Source organism: Pteronotus mesoamericanus, unplaced genomic scaffold (genome assembly GCF_021234165.1).
Source record: "Pteronotus mesoamericanus isolate MK-2021 breed Mesoamerican mustached bat unplaced genomic scaffold, CSHL_Meso_final contig_20, whole genome shotgun sequence".
Classification (NCBI taxonomy): domain Eukaryota; kingdom Metazoa; phylum Chordata; class Mammalia; order Chiroptera; family Mormoopidae; genus Pteronotus; species Pteronotus mesoamericanus.
Genome location: NW_026555085.1, coordinates 3,766,388 through 3,786,803, shown reverse-complemented (window position 1 = coordinate 3,786,803; position 20,416 = coordinate 3,766,388). Strand labels below are relative to the sequence as shown.

Genomic DNA, 20,416 nt, shown 5'->3' with positions numbered 1-20,416 from the left:
GGGCAAATTCCCCTTTTGAATTCCCAGAGCCCAGGGAGCTACTCTAGGCTTTGGTCTAGTCCAGGAGGGTTTAGCCAGGGACACAGGTGGGAAGGGGATTATGAGAAGAATCAGGAAAAGTGTGGGGCCAGTGTTCTGATCGCTATTGCCACAAAACAAATAATCCCAAGCTCAGTAGTGTGAAACAATAGCCATTTTATTTTGCTCTGAGCTTTATGGGTCAAGAACTGGGCAAGGGCCTGGCTAGGCCATTCTCACTTGGGGTCTCATGTGATTGCTATCAGATGTTGGCTGAGGCTGGAGTCATCTGGAAGGCTCCATGGGGTGGATGTGCAGGCGGCTCCCTCCCACGGCTGGCAGGCAGTACTAGCTCGGTGGGAGCTCAGCGGGGCCTGTGAATCAGAGCAATGCTGTGTGGTCTCTCCAACTCGGCAATCTCAGTGCAGCCTGACTTCTTACTCAGGCCTGGCTTGTCCCAGGGCAAGTGTCCCAAGAGAAGCAGGTGGTACCTGGGTGGCCTTTTATAACTTGGCCTCCACAGTCACATAGTTTCACTGCCACTGTACTTCATCGGTGGAGGCAGTCATAACCTTCTCAGATTCCAGGGGAGAAAGACAAAGCCCCCTCCCCAGGAAGTGTGCCAAAGGACGCTGGGTCATGCTTTTAAACTATGGTGACATTTCAGAACAGGGCTCTTTCCCTGTGCTAACTGGGACCCCACAGTTCACAGGCCCTGAGGTGACACCAAGAGACCTCAAGCCAGCACCAACTCTACATATTTGAAGACTGAGGCCCAGAGAATTCAAAGCTCTGCCCTCCAGACGTGCCTGTCTGTCCCAGGGAGGACCAAGGAGTCCTCAGGCCCTGAGAACTCAGGGCAGATCAGCAACCTGGTGAGGTATGCAGAGGGGCTGGAGATGTGCCCCAGGGGTATTTGAATGTGTACATGTGTACATACAAGCACTTGAGAGTGTGGATGGACAGGAGAAAGTTACTATACCCTCCAGAAGATGTCGTGTCCAGTAACCAAACACTCCTCCCCTCAAATACAGGTTTTGCAGGTACCATGGGAAAGTTGAGACAGGACCATGGGGAAGAAAGGGCTTCAGGAGGGTGGCGGTGATTCAAGAGAGTGTCCTGTCGGGGTGTGAGGGGCTGGGGCTCTGGCCCTGGGGTCTCGGGGTTTAGGGCTTGTGAGAAGCTGAGCTATGGTCAATCAATAGAAACCATTGATAGCTTCCTGGCAGCACTCTGTCAACTAGGGAAACACCTGTGGAGAGGGGGTGGGGGCTGGATGGGGTGTCAGGGAAGCCAGAATAAACCCATGGTCCCCCCAAATCCTCCCTAAGGCCAGGAGGGGAGATGCCGCTTTAGTACCCCACTTGTCCCCATGGTCCCAGAAGCTCCTCTAGGCCTCCAGCCCCGCTGCCTGCCATGGAATCCCAGGGCAACGTGCCCAAGGCGGGCCAGTGTCTCCGTGTGTGGCAGCCTGTTACCCGGTCCCCCTCATCCCCAGGGGCTCATTCATAGCTGTACTCCTGACAGGCTGTCAATTGAGATTTGGTCAATGAGTGAGGAATGGGTGCGTGTTGGAGTTGGTGGTGAGCAAGGGTCTGTCTTGGCCTCCGGTCTCTGCCCCCTGCTCCTCTTCTGGGTCTCTGGGCAGGGTGGCTGCCCCAGCCGGCCCTGCGCCCACTCCAGAGCCCACCCAGGCCCTCAGGTACTTCCTCAGCAGCAAGACACTTACTGTCCTGCGTGTCCCTGGAAAGGGACAGCTTATTGAAGGGAAAGGACACTTTGTTCAGCCCTGGCCATCTGCCTGGGCTAGGGGTACCATGTCCAGGGCCAGGTGGGAAGAGCAGGAAAATCCCAGTGAGCAGGTGAGGATGGAAGGCCTAGGGAGGGCAGATGAGCAAGGCTCTGTGCCCGAGGCCATGCCTGGACCTGGCCCCTCTCAGAGGTCCGCTCAGACTCTCTCTTCCTCCATAATTATACCTGCTCTCCATTCCCCTTCTACTTCTCTGACTCCTGGTGGAGTTTCTCACTCACCCAATTCATTCATTCATTCATTCATTCATTCATTCATTCATTCATTGAAGCAATATTTAAGGAATACTTGGCATGTGCTGGTGAGGTTCCAGGCCCTGAGGAGACATCAGCAAACAGGACAAGCAACAGTCTGCCCTCATGGAGCTTATATTCCAGTTGAGAGACAATAGCTTAAGTAAGTTAAATATATGATAATTTATTTGTGATATGATGAAAATGACTTGAAAAAAAAATAAAGCAGGGCACGGGCACAGGGAGAGAGCCAGTTGTAGGGGAGAAGGAAGATGGATTTTTTTTTTTTTAAGATAAGTGGTTAATAAATATCCCCCTGAGAAGGTGACAACTAAACAAAGACCTAGAGGAGGAAAGGAAGTAAATCACATAAATTCCTAAGGGCGGAGCCTCCAGGTAGAGGAAACAGCATGTGCAAAGGCCTTGAGGCAGGAGTGGGCTGAGTGTGTCCAAGTAACAACAGAGAGGCCAGCATGACCAGAGCACATAGAGCAAGAGGGCAACAGGAGACGGGGGTGGAGACAGAGAGGGAGCAGGTGCTGAGGGCCTTGGCAGCCCTTGAAAGACCTTAGCTCTCACTTGGACAGTGGGGAGCCAATGCAGGACTTTGAACAGAGGATTTATGTTTTAAAGTGAGAGTTGCTCATGCTACCTAGTGCTTAATATTTCTAAATAGTTTTCTTAAACACTGAGCATGTATGAACCCATTTAATCCTCCCAATAACCTTTACTAAGGATGAGGAAACCTACACCAGACAAGTCTGCCCAAGTTATGACAAACCAAAAATGTCTCCAGAATTGCTCCCTGCTGAGAACCACTGCCCAAGTGTCCTCCTGTCTACTCTATCTGCCACTGTCCCAGCTCAGATGCACACCCCTCTCACTATGACACTTGTGACAGCCTCCTGAATGGTCCCTACCCCCTCTACTCCATCCTCCACTGCACGTCCTAACATGCCACTATCCCTGACCTAGAGCCCTCTGTGGCTCCCGCTGGCCTGAGGATAAATGCCAGGCTGCTTGGGTTGGCATCCAGGGCCCATGCCGTCTGGCCCCTGACCATCTTTCCAGCTCATCCTTGAGTCCCCCTCCAGCCTGCCCTCCCTCGCTCATTCAGTGTTGGACATTTCAGACTTGGAGACAAAGCCCCCAGGGATGGCCTTCATGGTGTGTCCCTCTGTCCAGGGCAGGGGAGAGCGAGTCTCATTAGTCCCATAGCCAGAGAGCTGTGAGGACTCCAGGAAGAGGCTGAGCTCTACAGAATGGGTGGGGAGAGTCGAGGGCAGCAGGGAAGACTGGCAGTGATGGGCAGAGGTCTGAGTGGATGGGGAAGCTGTGGCTATGACTTGGGCCCCAGCAAACGTACTAAGAATGCAGTGTGAAGAGGGGTTGATGGCAGGGAGCATAGGGTTAAATGTGAGGAGATGGAATGAACAAGGAGGCCCAGGAAGGAAGAGTCCTGGACGGCCCTGGCTTGGGCAGAGAGGTGGAAAGTGGGGTCATGGGCAGACCATCCTGCTAGCAGGTGTGGCCTCTCTCTTTCCTTCACCTGTCAGATTCCTCCCTCTCCTCCTCAAGCCCAAGTCAAAAATGGTGCCCCCTCCTTGAAGCCTGAGGGATTCCTCCTCTGCAGTCTCCCATCCTGTGTTACAGCAACATCATCATCCAGTTTTTATTGTTGCAGTCTGTTATTACCCTGCAGCCCTGACTGTGAATTTCATGAGACAGGTGTCTTTGATCCTTGACCTAGGGGCAGATTAAATCAGCAGATGAAGGCCCAGCTCCAGCCTGTGTCCTCCCAGGGCGACAGGGAGCAGAAACACCCTCTAGTTCAGCAGCGTGGCTCTCAGACGTTGGCCTGGCCTAACCTCAGCAGGGGGGTGCTATGCTGGCCAGGATGCATTTGCTGTGCCTCGGTGACCACACACCCTGCTGGCACCAACCACATCCTGCCACCCTCCCACCACAGTTGCCCACACATGACCAGGTTGCCTATGTGCCTTCAGTGGGACCCTCCTGGGCCCCAGGCCCCAAGGTCACCCCTCTTCTTCTCAAGCCTCTGGGCCAGGGATGGGAGATTCCACTGCACAGAGGTACAAGGGGTGCACCCTAGTGCTAAAGACAACCCCCCTGGCAATGTCAGCACCCTTTTTATAATAATAACAGCAGCCAGTGATGTGACCTAAACCACCAATCCAGCAGTCTCCTAAGTGGCCTCCCAGCTTTGCCCAAGCCCCTACAGTCTCTTCCCTATTCAGCAGCCAAGGGAGACTTTTTATTTATTTACTTGTTTGTTTGTTTGTTTGTTTGTTTAAGAGTGAGAGAGAAACCTCGATTTGTTGTTCCACTTATTTATGCATTCACTGGCTGATTTTTGTATGTGCCCTGAGCAGGATCGAACTTGCAACCTCAGCATATTGGGGTGCTCTAGCCAACTGAGCTACCCGGCCAGGGCCCAAGGGGGACTTCTGAAATATAAACCACATCATGTCACTCCTCACTGATAAAATAACCCCTCAAAAATCCTGATCAGCCCTGGCTGGCAAGGGTCAGTGGACTGAGTGCCGGCCTGCGAACCAGACAATTGCGGGTTCAATGCCCAGTCAGGGCACAGGCCTAGGTTGCAGGCTGGGTCCCCAGTTAGGGGTGCATGAGAGGCAACCACACATTGATGTTTCTCTCCCTCTCTTTCTTCTTCCCTTCCCCTCTCTCTAGAAATAAATAAAAATAAAAATCTTTAAAAAAAATCCAGATCAGTCAAGTACAGGACCTCCCCCTTCCTTACTGGCCCCACCTCCTGTTACTCCCTCTTCCACTCACTCCCAGCCACACAGACTCACCAGGTGCTCCTACCGCAGGGCATTTGCACATGCTGAGCTCTCAGCTGTCGGGCCCTCCCCAACACCCTCACAGCTACCTCTCTCGTTTTCCGGTGGTGCTACTTGCACACACCCTCCTCAGAAAGGCCTTCTCCATCCCATCACTCTGTAAAACAGCACTCCATTACCTGCTTCATCTTTCTGCACAGTACTTGTCACTCCCCAATATATTATCTGTTCATTATTTATCCTACCGGCAATAATAAATGCTCAAAAGAGAGGTTTTGTTCACTACTCTATTCCTCAGTGTACAGAATAAGAATGGGATGTAGTAGATGCTTAATAAATATTTTTTCCATGCCAAACAGCACTTCCTTTAGCCCATGATTCTCTCATTTCTCAGATGTGGAAACTGAGATTCAGAGAGGTATGGGACCTGTCTGCAGCCACATGAGTTTGTCAGAGTTGGAGCTGGGGCTCAAACCCAGCCCAGTCCCGCCCCTCTGCCTGTGTGCTCTCCATCATCTCATTTCCCACCTGAAAAATAATACAGCTGGCTTTGCCCTTTCTCCCCCTTGGGACAGGCGAGACTGACAACTGTTGACTCTAAGCAGAGCCAGAGGTGGCCCCTTCCTCAAAGGTCCCACCCAGGAGTCCACAGAAAGGCAGCTCCCCCTGGCAGGCAGGTCCAGCTTTGACACTGCCCACGTTTCCCTGGGACCACCCACCCGGTTCCCCCCGCCCCACTGACTTTTTCAGCTACCACAGACCCCAAAACACATTCAGAATGGTTCTGGGGAGTGCTTTCTGGCCTCAGTCCTGCCAGAGGCACAGTGATAAAAAGGCAAGAGACAAAGACTATGAGGGAGACACCATTCAATGACTTGACCACTGCTGGGCCCTAGAGTTCAGTCCAGCTTGACCTTGCCACAACAGCAATTACTCCCTAAACGCCCTCAGAGATTGCCTGTCTGATCGACCCCTGCCCTGTGCCCCACCGAGTGCCAATTTGTGCTCGTTCTGGAACAGACCCTTGCTCTTCCCCAGGCAACACGTTGTGTGGGGCGGGTCATGCCCCGCTCCCCTATTCATCCTGCCCTGTTTTATATAACCCCTTAGCGCCTGCCATGTGATGCAGAGGACACCCACATCGTCTTGCTGCCACCAAGACAAGCCTCAAACATAACCTCTCTTCCATCTTTGTCCATCCTGGAACATTTTATGTAACAGAGAGAGAGAAGCAAGGGAAAGCGGTGGGGGGATGGGAGGTATTGTAGAGAATGAGAGAGAAAGAGACAGAGACACACAGACAGATACCAACAGAGATGGAGGAAGAAGAGGGAGATGGGGAACGAGGAGAGTCGTGAGATTGGCAGGTTCTGACATACAGCTGGACTTAACCCCCGGCCTGACCAGGGCCACCGCCATCCCAGTTGGCCCTTTTGAGACAGTTAAAGAGAGGCACCCTGACTGGGTTTCAGAGCCCTCTCACCCTGAGCCAAGCACCCCAGTGCAGGGCCCACCTGCACAGCAGGGCATGGCAGCCCTCCCCACGGCTACCTGTGCACCCAGGAGGCAGCGGCAGCTTTAAGTGCCACCCAGTCCTCAGGTCTGACCCACAGATGCATCTGCAGTTCCCTTGAAACATTTCAGAAACGCCAGGGCCCTGTCCATGTGGCATGACCCTGAGCCTGAGCCATGTGGCCTGAGCCCAGCCCTCCGCGCTTGCCTGCCGGGCCTTCTCCCATAGCACGTCCTCGAGCCGTGCCCCACTGCCAGCCCAGGACCCTGAGGTGCTGGGAAAGGCCATCATGCCTGTGCTTGCTTCCTGCCCCAGCACCAGCAGCCATCCCCTCCCAGCTGCACAGACCTCCCTCCCTACAGATCATGGGAAGCAGGTGGGGGTGGGCACAGAGGTGGCACGATCCTCACTTGACAAAGAGGGAGAGAAAGGAGCAGAGTCCCTCTTACTGAACGAAGGACTCTGCCCCTTATTCCTCATAGCCTTAGCCTCAGTGGGGCCTGGCCTCCCCGACCCACTGCAGTGCTGGCTTGGGCCCAGGAGCCGCTGGCTGGCCCCACCCAGGACAATGAGGGAGGGGACTGAGCTCCGTCCCGTTGTGCCCTGGGCCCCAGGATTCCCTACTCAAGCAGGCACTGCTGGCACAAGGTTTGGGTCCTATCAGGAAGGGGAAGGAGGAGAAATATCCTCATGGGGTTAGAGCAGGGGAGAGCAGGGGTCTAGGTGCAACCAGGGAGTGCATAGGCCGCCCTCCCCTACAGCCAACACTTTGGGAGGAAATGATTAGGACACAGGTGAGTCATATGGTCATAAGGTTCTTTCCCTGGCTGACTCAGGATGGCAGTCTAAATGGGCCCTTCTACCAGCCTCCAGTTCAGAGGCTGAGTCAGGGATTCCAGGGCATGGGGCCAGGAAGCGCAGGACAAAGCCCCCAGCCCACTCGTGGACCACCTGCTCTCTCCAAGGCTGGGGGATGGGAGGCAGGGACATCACCTTCATCCGGGCTACAGAGGAAAGGCCAGTCACTGCGGTCTCCCTAGCCCCGCCCTAAGCACAAGCCGTCCATCCCACAAATAGCTGTTATCAATCACATGATTAAGAGAGGTCACCACGAACTTCAGCTTTGCAACAGGCCTCAGGCTAGACACAGGGTGGGCCACGGAAAAGGCCACACAGTGTCTGTAAAGAGCAGTTGTGTGTTTTGAGAAGAGCTAGGGGCAATGTGAGATCTCCCTCCCCCGTGTGCTAGAGTCTGAGAGGCTGGACCCACAGGGAAGAGAGGAACCCTGGTTCTATCCAGAGCCAACAGCACCTCAAGACAACAGCACCTTCGGATGTGCAAAGTGGGCTGGCCCTCCTCCCCATTGGATCACCGGTGTGAGGGCGTGCCCTTTCATGGCCAGTAGGGGCACAGCATCGTGAGCCCCCAACTCAAGCCCACCCTTGCTGCCTGACCTTCTAGATGTCTGTACCTCCTCCACCCATGACATGCAGAGGCACCCGGTGCTGGGCATGGCAGAGTGGACTGAAACCGAGGGCAGCAGGACAGGGCCTGCAGGGACCCCAGGAACCCCTCACCTGCCCCCCACCTAGCCCCTGAGGCAGTCCCCATGGTCCCAGGGCTGCTTTCCTGGCTTTGTCCCTGGGCTGGCTGGGCAGGAACTTCCTGCTGGAGAATTACCGGATCCTCCCTGTGAGGCCACAAGCCTAGCCTGGGAACGTAGGCGGAGGGAAGCCAGGGACGCTCCCGCTGACAGGGGCAGATCTGGGCCAGGGTTCTCCCCCATCCCTGGGTCAGGTGCACAAATCTCCTGTCCTCCTGCTCAGATGCCCCACTGCGCCCCACTGGAGCCCAGGGCTCAGCAGCCCCACAGGCACAGACTGGGGACTAGATTGAGAATCCAGATAAAGTGAGCCTGTTCACAGTTGAAGATGAGGGGTAGGATGCACAGCCAGCCAGCCAAGGAGGGCAGAGCCAAACAGGCCTTTTTAATAACATCGCAGGCCTGAGTCCGACTGGTGGGGACAATCTGCTGGGCAGGCGCACCCTGCAGACACATGGACACCACTTATCCCAAGACCCCCTGGTCCCAGGAACTCCTTGGATGTTCTCTAAGAAGAGGGGGCTACATCCCTGTGCAGGTTCCAGGGCCTGGGGGCAGGGCAGACTCAGGCCAGCACCAGCTTCACTCTGGAGGCCAGTTTCCCATCTCATCTGTCTCCTCAAGGAGCAAGCACTGGGGGCAGGAGTGGGTAGAGGAAACACCCACAGGAGGAAGATATTCCTGAGGCAACTGTGTCCCCAAAGTGAGGACTGAGCTGGGCCCCCACCTGCCACCAGAAACTTTCTAGGGCTCCTCCAATGTTGCTCAGGCTACCCCAGGACTCTGACCCCTGGGGTAGGGGCAGACTAGCTCCGGGGGTGGCTCTGGAGGAGAGAAAGGGAAAATGCAGAAGTGAGGGGCCCTACCAAAGCTGACTACCTGTGTAGGTTAGGAGTCCATAGCACAGCCCTATTGCCTGAAGCACAGAGGGGTGCCCTGTGACAGGGGCGTGTGGGCTCAGGACAAAGAGAAGGGAGTCAGGCCCTCACAGGGGGTGTTATATCCTTAATACTGGAGTACCCCGTGCAGGTGCGGGTTGTACATTCTTCATCTCATCTGATGCTCCTGATAGTCCCCCTTCACAGGCAAAGGAACCAAGGCCTACATCGAAGTCACAGAGCAAGTCGGTGCCAGAGCAGGGACTTGGACTAAAGGCTGGCCTCCGAATCCTGTGCTCTTTCCTTTTGTAAACCACACAGACCGACAGGGGCACATGTCCATTGAATGAAAAAATGAGCTTATGAATGAATAGAAATTAACTCAGAAAGGACACGAACAGATTTTTCAACAACAGGTGCATCAATATGCACTAAGAGGAGCTGGGACAGACATAACGTTTAAGGTTGAGGTCAAGGAGGACAGACAGTGGGTGGTCCTTGGTGTGACCCAGTGACCCAGTGACCCAGTAGGGCCACTCCCCCGCACCTATGTGTGTTTGCTGGAGTAGGCACAGGTATGAAGGGGAGAGAAAATAGAAAATAAGCAACACTGTGTGAGTTATAGATGTACTGGGAAGCCTTGAAGCTACCTAGACAAGTCCTCTCATTGTACAGATGAGGAAACTGAGGCCCAGAATGGGAAAAAGACCTGCCCAGGCCACACAGGAAGTAAATAGTAAAGTTAAGCCTCAAAAGTTGACGTTTGGACTTTGGGTCAAATGTGAGACAGGGAGACTGATGGAGAAGTGCATGTGAGGGCAAGGGGTCATGGTCCTCTTCTCAGGAGTACCACCCCCAAGAGGGGATTTATGCCTTCCCTACCCAGGCAAAGGGGGAGGGGCCTGGGACTGGAGCCATGGCCAGTGTTGGTGGAGATGGCAGGCCTCCAGCCCCGCTTTTGCCAGTGTCCTCAGGCAGGGCGGCATACCTGGCCATCCACAATGCCTGCCTCCTCCAGGGTAATCTTTGGATGGATCAGTGGCTCCCAGCCCTCGCGGCTGCATGTCTTCCAGAGGCGGGACTCCTGCTGTACTACCAGAAGCTTCTTTAACCCTGACTGCATGAAACCTGAGAGATGGGCAAGGGAGAGGCAGGAATAGAGTGGAGCAAACTGCTGGAGGTCACAGGAGGAGGAGGCGGCTCTGGCTTTCCAGACCTCATCCTGGCTGGCCCTGCGCAGTCTCCGGTCACCCCAGCCACAGTGCTTTCTTCATCTATTACCTGAAGCCAGGGAGACACCACCTCCCCACTGCCCTACTTTCCCTAATAATCTCACTCTCCCTGGGCTCCCTACTGAAAGCATGAGAGTGTGAGTCTCATTACCTCCTGGGGAGAACGTGCAAGGGGCAGTTATCTGTGCGCCCTCCGGCCACCAACTCAAAATCATGGATCTAGAACCATCCAAATGGCCTGGGTTCAAGCCTCAGCTCTGCCACTTTACTTGCTAGCTGTATGATCTTGGGCAAGTTACTTAACCTCTCTGTGCCTAGTTTCCTCACTGTGGAGAGTAAATAGGACCTACTTCAGAATCGTAATAACATTATTTTGTGAAACGTGCTTAGAAGAGGATATGGCCCATAGAAATGACTGTGAATGTCAACAGTGATTTTATATTATCACCATCACCCCCTAACCCCTCTCCTTATCTGCCCTCGGGGACACCCTCTGGTCACAGCAGTACCTATATGATGGGAAAACCAGAGATGGAGGTGGCCACTGAAAAAGAATTGCAGGCTGGGGAAGGGTGATTCTCGAGGGGCCACAGCCCCAGTCACACCCTTCACCTTGCTGTCTCCCAAACCCTGAGGGAAGAGGACCCTAGGAAGAGTCAGCAAGGCCTTCATCCCAGTCACACAATAGCACCCATCTCAGGAGGCCATCTTGTGTCCTATGGTACCACCTGGTGGTGAGAACTGGTATCACACCCAGTTCAGAACAGATACCAGAATGGGACTCCCTCGGACTGGGGCATGTTGGGAGGGGAGGTGGGGGCACTGCACTTACCCACGGTATCTGTTGACCTAAATGTCTTGTGCAACGGCGACTAGAGGGTGACGGTGCCTGGGACACAGAGCTTGAATGAGCTGTCCTCTTCCTCCATTCCCTCTTCCTCACCTTCTTCCTTGTGGGGTAAGCCTTCCTTGATAGGATCCTGAGCGTGTGTCAGGTCACTGAGCAGGTGAGAAAGGCCCCAGCCTGCAGCCCCACCCTTACATAAAACAGAAAGCTGGGGGGAACAGCTCCCAAGAGGTTAAGGAAAGGGACTACTCCTACCACATACCCCAGCCAGATGTGCAGAGGGGCTTGCCCAGACCTGCCCTGCTGCTACCCCAGCTTGGCCCCCACAGACCTTGGCCATGGCCAGTTTCTGAAACTGCTTGTACAAGGTGAGGAGATGGTTCTAGGGAGTTACTGCCCCCCGCCTCGCCGCTTCAAAGAGGCCAGCGTGAGGTCTCTGTGAAGGGCAGGGTCGCCAACCATCTGATAGCAATGGGGGACATCTGGAGGGTTGAGCTGAGGGTAAGGTTTCCTGGTTTTCTTTAGCAAACACCTACTATGTGCCAGGCACAGTTCTGGGCACTTTACAAAGGATGTTTCATTTAATCCTTGCTACTATCTTCTGAGATAGGTACTATTGCATTCTCGTTTTATATATGAGAAAACTGAACCACAGAAAGGTTGAGCGATTTGCCACCATCACACAGCTTGGCACAGTGGAGTCGGGATTGGACCCCAGGCAGCCTGCCTCCAGCATTCCCTTAGACTGTGTCCTTCCAGGCCCCCCACCCCTGCAGAGCCCTAGTGGAAGAAGGTCTGTCTGGCCCTACCCCACATCCGTGGCCACCACATTCACCATCCAGCAGACACTCCTCCTCCTCCTCCTTGGTGAAGGCCTTGGGGCTGACCTCCAGAGGTCCTGTGGCCCTCTGCTTCACCTCCAGGGCTTGGGCCAGGCAGCCCCTGATCCAAAAGTATAGTCGGGTGGGAGTGGCAGGTGGGGCCTGACATCCCTCACACCCCCCACGGCTCTCCCACAGGTCCTGCTCAGCCCCTCCATCCTCCTGCTCCCCGAAGCTCCCTCTGGGGGCTTCATCCTGGAGGTAGGGTGTTGGGGGTGGGAACCAGGAGGGAGAGAGTGGGAAAGGAAGGCAGGATGGAGTGGGGCCAAGAAAGGACCCAGGAAGCAGTGGCAGCCAGCCCACCCTGGCACGCTCCTTTCCAGTCGCCAGCTGGTCTCTTTTTCCTTTTGGAGTTTCCATCCGCAGTCCCTCATTTGTGGGAGGACCCTCATCTCTGCTCCTTCTGTGTCTTGCCCCCCTCTACATACACACCTCATCTTCAGATCCCTCCTTACCCTTGATTGTTCCATCCTTCCCACCCAGATGCCCTGGACCAATCCTCAACCCATCCAAGGACCCACGTTCCTGGTACCACCTCAGTGTGTGTTCTGCCATATCCTTCCCCTAGCTTTCATCCAGGCCTTCTTTTAGTACCTCCACCCCAGGCCCCTTCCCACCACTCACAGCCCAGTCCCTCACCTGTCTAAGGTCCCTGTATCCTTGGACGCCTCCCCTGCTGCCTCTTCCTCCTCTTCTTCCCTCTCCTCCTTTTCAGACAGATTGTCTAGAATCTCCTGGCTTCCTCTGGGCAGGACTGACTTTACCTCTACACCCAGGGCCATGACACTCAAGACCCCAGCTCCCAGCCCCAGCCCCGAGGGATAGTGTTGTGTCAGGGCCACAGAGAGGGCATGGGGCAGCGTGGCTTGCAGACTGGGATAGTTCCTCCCCACTCTCCCGTGGTGGTCTCTCATCAAGGACCCAGCAGCCTGCTCTTTTGAGGGGCACTGATGATCTCCCAACAGGGCCCTGTCAGAGCTCTTCCAACTGCCCTTGCTCCCCACCAGGCTACGAAAAAAGTGGAACATCGAGGAGCGGCCCAAAATTTGGGATCCAGGGGTCCGAGCTGGGCTTTCCATCCCGAGAGGGAGGCTGACTCAGAGGGAGGGGCAGAAGCAGCCTCCCCAGGACCAACTGCTTAAGAACAGGATGAATTTTCAAATTAAAAGCACCAGTTGGAAACTTCCAGGAGTTCTAGAAGGCAAAGGTCAGGCAAGTGGGAGGTGGGGGGTGTTGGGGGGGGGGAACATGGTGGGGGGATTAATCAGGAGCAGAAAGGGCAGGGGGCCTATAAGGCAGGGGAGGAGGCATAGGGAGCCAGTTTGGGGGTGGTTGGTGAGGAGGCATGTGGGTGGGGAGTGAGAAGAGGCAATCCCACCCTAAGAATGGGGCAAGGGGTCTTGAGGACTTGGCACACCCTCTCTACCTGGCTGGTCCTTCCCCAGGCTGTGGTGGCTTCTGTCCTTGAGAACAATTGCTGGCAGCCAGATACTGTCTGTCCTCCTTTTTCTCGCCCCTCTGAGTACTCAGCTTGCATGTGCCCCAGTGGGAACACAGACCTCACTGTGTTTTCATCTGTTTACCTGCCTATCCCCTGCAGGGTGTATATCTCCAGCGACCACTGAGATGCCTGGTATACCTAGTTGTACGTTCAATCTCAATTTAGTATTATTATTTCCACAGCACCTCCAGACTTGATTATAAACCAAGCTCAGTGATTTTTGCGAGACTTCCTTAAACCAGCTGAGCCTCAGCTGGTTCATCTGTACAGTGGGTGTAGTTGAGGGCACTACTTCCAAAGGTTGAGAAGATTCAATGAGACAATGCTTGCTAAAGTGCATGCATGGCACCGGTGTTGCTTAAGAAACGTTCCATCCTGGCTTTTTTACTGGTATTGACTGATGGGAGGGAGAAAAGAAGGATCAAAGGTGGGAAAAGCAGTAGGGGAGGAGGAGTCACTCGCCCAGCCGCGCTTTGGGTTGGGGGCGGGGGTGAAGGGATGGGGGATGGGGACGGCAAGCCCAGGCTACCCTCAGGCTGGGAGATCGTACATCCGCATCCGGCGGCCAAAGAGCTACTTCCTCTAGAGGGAGCTGATTGGAGCCGGGAGCAGCCAGAACCTCTAGGATCGCTGCTGCCGCTTGGGTCCCGAGGGCCGTTCTGGGATAAGCAGAGGCTGTGTCCAGACACCGGGAATTCACTGACACCTGTTCCTGGAAGCTGGGCCTGGGCGCCTACCCCAGGAGCAGCCCCTCGGGATCTCCAGCCTCGACCCCGCGGAGCCATCCCGGGCCTAGGCTAGGGTCCAGGCAGGTAAGCAGGGAGGGTCCTGCTCATCCTTTCCATTCTTGGCAACCCCAGGTTCAGGGTGGGGCAGGAAGCCCACTGGGAGCCGGCTGGGGAAGGGGAAGCTTACCTGAGCAGCCTCACCAACTCCTGCTGGGGGCCTGATCCAGCCAGGACTCCCTCTGGCTGCCCCTCATGCCCCGGCCCCGGGTACCTGAGAATGGGGTGCCAAAGAACCAAAGCAGCCTGGGGGACAGGAATGGAAGTCAGGGCCCAGGTCAAGGGCTTGGGGAGAACTCTTAACAGCGCTTCCTGCTGCCCCCGGAGCCCTGGACTGGGTCTGCAGCCCGGGCAGGCATTTCCACTGGGGAACATTCTGGGCTCAGGAAGCCCAGTAAGTGGGGTGCAGGAGCCTCCCCTTACCAAGAACTCTTGCCACTTAGATGGGGGCGGGGGTAGGCCCCTGTCGTCAGAGGCCTCTGGTCCTGGCGCTATATTGAGGCTCCAGCCGCTCTCCAGCAGTGAGCCCGAGGGTAACGGGAAAGGAAGGTGCAGGTGCAGTCGGCATCCTCTGGCCCTCTTGTCCTGCGGTGCCAGGTTTTGGGGACCAGGGGAGAGACAAGGGCATCTTCTTCCAGAAAGAGCTACTGACACGAGTGGCAGTGTGCCAGACAGAGGCCTATTTTGAGGAGCGGCCTGGGATGGAGGAGGGAGGGTCTGACTTCTCCTTGCCCCACCCTGAGAAAGGAGGGGTGGAGAGCTGGGTGCACGAGCGGTCCAGCCCTCCCCCACCCGCTCTGGAAGAGCCCTTGGGGCACTTTATAATATGGCCCTGGCCTGAGGGAAAGGGGGTAAGAGAGGGTATCCGGGCCTCACAGGGAGAAGGGGTGGCTCTGTCTGGCCCGGGTGGGGTGTACCCTCCCCAGGAATGGAGCGAGGGGCACTCCTGCCTGAGTGATGGGGCAATGAAGGGGGTGGGAACTGAAAGTGAAACAGCTCACGGCCAGGAACTACTGCCTGTGTCAAGGGTTCACAGAGCGGATCTGGGCTGTGGCCCGGCTGAGCAGGAGAGCGAGTGTGGGGTGAGGGGGTACCTATGGGAGGCAGGTCAAGGGACTGAAGAAGACCTTGATTCTTGGGGGCTTCCTCAGCTGACTGCAAGGCAGGAATGAGAAGGCACAGGCCAGATATAACTAGGGAAAATTGCCCTGGAAAAGACATCCTCTGAGATCTACAAACTGGAAGATGAATCTTAATGAAGTGTCGACTGTATGGACTCGTGGAAATTCAGATAACCACCTTGATTCCCTGGCTAGCTATGTGGCCTTGAGCACTAACCTCTTTGTGCCTCACTTTTCCCACCTGTAAAATGAGTGTGACGATGCTTCCCTTGCTGTGGAAAACAGGTGTGCTCTGGCTAGCCTAGGGGGAGTGGGACCTTTGAAGATGGCCTCCATGGGTCACTGGCTGGAAGGTGGCAAGCTTGTGGTAAACGTGTGCTGCGCGGGGTACAGGAGGCTCCAGGAGAGAGGTGAAACATGACTTGAGAAGCACTAGGGCACTGCTGCAGCAGCCACCCCTCCTGCGGCCCCGGATGCCAGGGTGCTTGTCCCCTGGTGTGAATCTTCGCTGCCTTGCTTTTCTTACCCCTGGGCTCCCCTGAAGAGTTGCCAATAAAATATGAGTGGTTGAAGCTAGGACTGCAGAGTCTTTCTGGGAGTCCAGGCCCCCTCACTCCAGTGTGTCCTTGGAAACCTCTCGTCAGTGGCCCTGCCTGTCCCCAACTCTGCCTTTCCTCATTCATCCCCACAGAGTAACACTGCCTTTCACTGAGACCTGAAAAATGGCCTCGGGGCAAGGACCAGGCCCTCCCAGGCAGGGGTGTGAAGAGCCTGCCCTGTCCCCCACTTCAGGTAAGGGTCTTTCTGGCCCCTCACGCATCCCATGACCACCAGGGCCGTCTCTGGGGACAGAGAGGAGAGAAGTGGACAGGGCCAGGCAGGGCTTATGGGCAGGCTCTCCTGCTTCAGTTTTCCCACCCTTGGATATAGGAGAAAATATCTCCCCACACAATGCAGGGGGCCTTTTGGGCTCAGGCTAGAGTGAAGTCAAGTTTAAGCCCTGGGAACAGGGAGGAGCCTGGGCCTGGGTTGTTGCAGAGGCTGGGCACAGTGCCATCCCAGCACGGGCAGGGGGCGGGATGGGCTGAGGTGAAGGAAGAGAGGGGAGCGGCTGGCCTATCCCTGCAGTAGGAGAAATAAGGAAGTTGTTGGCTTAGCACGGAGTCAGGTCTGCTCAGCAGAGAAAATGATTGTTATGGCCTTAGGGAGGAAGTAAGATGGCTGCCCTTCCTTCTTCCAAGGGGATCATCAGAGAAGCCTGCAGCTTGCAGTCACAGGCTGTTCCCTGGACTTTGGGTTCAGTCCCAGGTCTGTCACTGTTTTCCTATGTAGTTTTTATGGCCCCACATTCCCTAAGTCATATGGCCTGGGTCCCTTGTGCACACTAAACTCGAGGCCCAAATACCTGGCGTTATATCCTGGCTCCACTGCTCATTCTAGCTGTGTGACCTTGTGCAAGTTACACTCCCGCTGCCCCACCCCCATGACTCGGTTCCCCCGTCTGTAATCCTGACTACAGCCTTGTAGTGAGGATTAAATGGGAAGTGCCAAAAAACTAACCTGCAGAGAGTAAGCACTAGGTGTTAAGTAAGGGGCAAGGGAAGCTATGGCCTTGAGGAAGAGTAACTGTCCCCAAACCATGGGGCTACCAGGTCCAGCCCTTCCTCCCTGACTCCCGGCTTTGATCCTCAGAGGAGCAGGTAGCCCGGGACACAGAGGAGGTTTTCCACAGCTACGTTTTTTACCGCCATCAGCAGGAGCAGGAGGCTGATGGGGCAGCTGCCCCTGCTGACCCAGAGATGGTCAACTTGCCCCTGGAACCTGCCAGGTGAGTAGCAGCCCCACAGGGACATCTTCAGGGAGGTGGAGGTTCACATGGGGTCGCCACACCCTGGCCTGGGGGAGAAGGGTCTTGCTCTTTCATTGTTCCTTTTTCATCCCCATGGGAGACCTTGTTCCTTGGCCTGGCCCTTGTATCTGTCAGGGCCTCCAAGGAGGGGGTGCACAAGGCCAAGGGCATCTCGGGCAGAAACCCTAGCTGTGAGTCTGGGCCCTAGGCCTGACCACTGTCCATTGCTCACCTGTTGCCTCCTGCTCCCCCAGCATCATGGGGCAGGTGGGTCGGCAGCTTGCCCTTATCGGAGACGCCATCAACCAGCGCTATGATGAGGAGTTCCAGACCATGTTGCAGCGCCTACAGCCAACTGCAGAGAACGCCTATGAGTATTTCACCAAGATCGCCTCCAGGTAGCCCCAGCCACTGCCACCCTGCTGTGCCGTCGCTGCCATGCTGTGCTCTGCCCAGTGGATGGGAGACACATACTTCTCTGTCAGTGTCAGGAGACATATTTGCTGTCCCCATGTCTACGTAAACTCAAGTGTCTTTGCTTACTGGGTCCCAAACTCATTTCTGGTACATGAGCTCAAAGTCTGTGAGCTCTGGCTCTGAGCACTTGATCATTTAGCTCAGGACTGCAGAAGGGCCCGGGGTAGGGATGTTCCTGAGCCACCCAGCCCAGCTAGCACACAGCTGTCCTTCTGATTTATAAACACATTTCACACCAAAGGTGGTAAGGCTGCCACCTCCTACCAGGTCCCGGAAATGGCTTCCATATGCTATAGCCACAATGGACAGGCAGTCGGATGTGGTGGTTAAACAGACCAAATGCCTGGGTCATAGCTCAGCTTTGCCACTTACTGGCTTTGTGAAACTCTCTAGCCCTCTTTCTCCTCCTCTATAAAATGGGGGAAATATGCTTAGAATGGTGGCCACATGTACAAGGTGTTAGCCATTATTACCATCAGGGTCACGGAGGTCAGTCTCAGGGAAGATTTGAAGCTGAGGGTGAGAGCAAGACTAGGCAGTAGACTTAGGATTAGTGCTCAGAGCTGAAACATCCTGCCCATGTCCTTAGAGGCTACCCTCCACCCCACCGTGATTCCAGGATTTGTCCTAACCTCCTCTTCTGTCCTTTTGTCTCTGCTGCCCCTTGGGCTGCCAGGCCAGCAGCAACGCCCACAGGTAATCTCCCTGCTGCCTCTGTCTGCCCTCTCTGTGCTACACCCTCTCTGGGTCCTCTGCACCCACAGCAGTGGGGCCCCCCGGGTGGCAACAGCCCCTTCCTGTGCCCTCTAAACTTTCGCCTTTCACAGAAGACACAGGCTTTTAAATAGCAGCCAGGCTGGGGCAGTCCCTGCCCCCTTAATTCACACCTAAGCCATTTTGCTTTCCAGCTGGGAGAGGGGTGAGGGGACAAGGGGGTGGGAAAGGGAAAACAGGCTGAAGGGCCCCCTGGGGCTTCCACTGACAGCCTCCATGTTCTGCCTGCAGCCTGTTTGAGAGTGGCATCAACTGGGGCCGAGTGGTGGCTCTCTTGGGCTTTGGCTACCGGCTGGCCCTATATGTCTACCAGCGCGGACTGACCAGCTTCTTGGGCCAGGTGACCCGCTTCGTGGTCGACTTCATGCTGCATCACTGCATTGCCCGGTGGATTGCACAAAGGGGAGGCTGGGTGAGTGCCCGGCACTGGCAACCTCGCCTGTGCTGCTGGAACACCCCACCCCCACTCCAGCCCCTTAGTGCCCGTGTACACTGCCAGCCCCTCTCTGACCACTCTGTCTCTCCTGGCAGGTGGCAGCCCTGGACTTGGGCAATGGCCCTATCCGGAACGTGCTGATCATTCTGGCTGTGGTTCTGTTGGGCCAGTTTGTGGTACGAAGATTCTTCAAGTCATGACCCCAGGAGGGGCTCTTGGGGGTGCCAGCCGAGGACGCTACCTGGACTTCAACCAAGCCTTTTTCTTTTACTGCCTCCTCTGCAGGGGTCTCCCCCTCAAGAGCACAGAAACTTTAGCAAGTGGGCACTCCAGCTTTGAAGTGCCCCTGCTCGGAGGTCAGTCAGGCCTCAGGGGCACCCCAACATTTCATGGTGCTAATGGGCCCCATCTCTGGGCTCAGCTCTGTCTGCTGGGCTTTGGGGAAGTTGATAATTTGGGGAAGCAAGAAGCTGGGAGGCACTTTTCCCTAATAAGTTCTTAATGGTTTTAGCTTTTTATAATACCCTTAGGAGGACATCTTCCCCCACCTCATTCCTATTACTCTGCCCCAAGCCAGGACATCTGGGGTGTTGGGGGTTAGTAGGCCTACCCTGTGTTCCCCAGGATTCAGCTGTTCTGGAAGGTGAGAGCTTTAGAGCTGGGCATAGGGCCCAGTCCTGGCCCTTCCAAAGTATCATGTCCCTCAGGAACAGGACTGGTTGGGGTTGGAGGGGAAGGACCTGCTCAACTGCCCCTTCATCCCATATTGCCTTGGCAGTTGGACTCTCAGGGATTCGGGGTCTGGGGTGTGGAGTGAGGGTGCAGGCTGGAGCAGTCTGAATTTAACCGTCCGGTCCCTCCAGACCTGCCTCCTGAGGTCCTTGGCTTTCTGCCTTCTCATCATTTGCTCCCGATGCCTTCATTACTGGCGGAGCCGGCCCGTCCCATCACTCCACATGGGGAGGGCAGAGGCCTTGGCAGAATGGAGTGCTGAGGACTCCTCCTTGCACAGACTCTAGGGTTTAGGACTGTGGTTTGTTATTGTCAGGGAAAGGGGCTAGGGAGGTCACCTGGAGGTTTCTAAGTGAGAGAAGGGCTATTAACATCACTAGGAACCCCAAAGTTGGAATCCTCCCACATGGGCTAGGCACAGTGTAATCTGGGGGTGTGGAGGGGGAACTGTGAATACTTGACTTCTACCCCCAAGCCCCTGTCCCCTACACCCATGGTCTAAGCCTCTCCCATGGGTGGGGGTGAGAGTACTTTGTCTACCTTGCACAGCCCAGGGATTTAGGAAGAGAAGTTGTTGATAAACCAAATGCAGGGAGCCCACAGGCCACCCCCACCCTCTGAGAGTGTCTGAAAATAAACTGCCATCCCCCCATTCCTACTGGTAATTTTTTTATTCTTGGCTACCCCTCTTTTCATCAGGATGAACAGGGGGAACCTGGGCATGCCTGGCATTCACCTGGTTTATTACTGAATAAGCTCTCATCTTGGGCTTCCCAAATCCTATAGAGGGCTGCTTGCAGTTCTCTAGCCTCCTAGAACGCTTTGGGCCCTCCCCACCTCGAGCCCCTTTTCCAGGTACTTCTCTCATCTCTGAGTTCAAGGCAAGTGTTCTGCCCC

General features: G+C 55.4%; 1 protein-coding gene across 1 annotated transcript; it reads left to right on the top strand.

Annotated features, from left to right (window-relative positions):
* Positions 1 to 13,935: 13,935 nt before the first annotated feature.
* On the top strand, positions 13,936 to 20,165 carry BAK1 (BCL2 antagonist/killer 1). Its single transcript, XM_054568703.1, has 6 exons — positions 13,936 to 14,157; positions 15,943 to 16,043; positions 16,944 to 17,079; positions 17,355 to 17,498; positions 18,583 to 18,763; positions 18,883 to 20,165. The coding sequence occupies exons 2-6, from the start codon at positions 15,974 to 15,976 to the stop codon at positions 18,985 to 18,987; spliced, it is 636 nt and encodes a 211-aa protein (XP_054424678.1). The 5' UTR covers positions 13,936 to 14,157; positions 15,943 to 15,973; the 3' UTR covers positions 18,988 to 20,165.
* Positions 20,166 to 20,416: the final 251 nt, after the last annotated feature.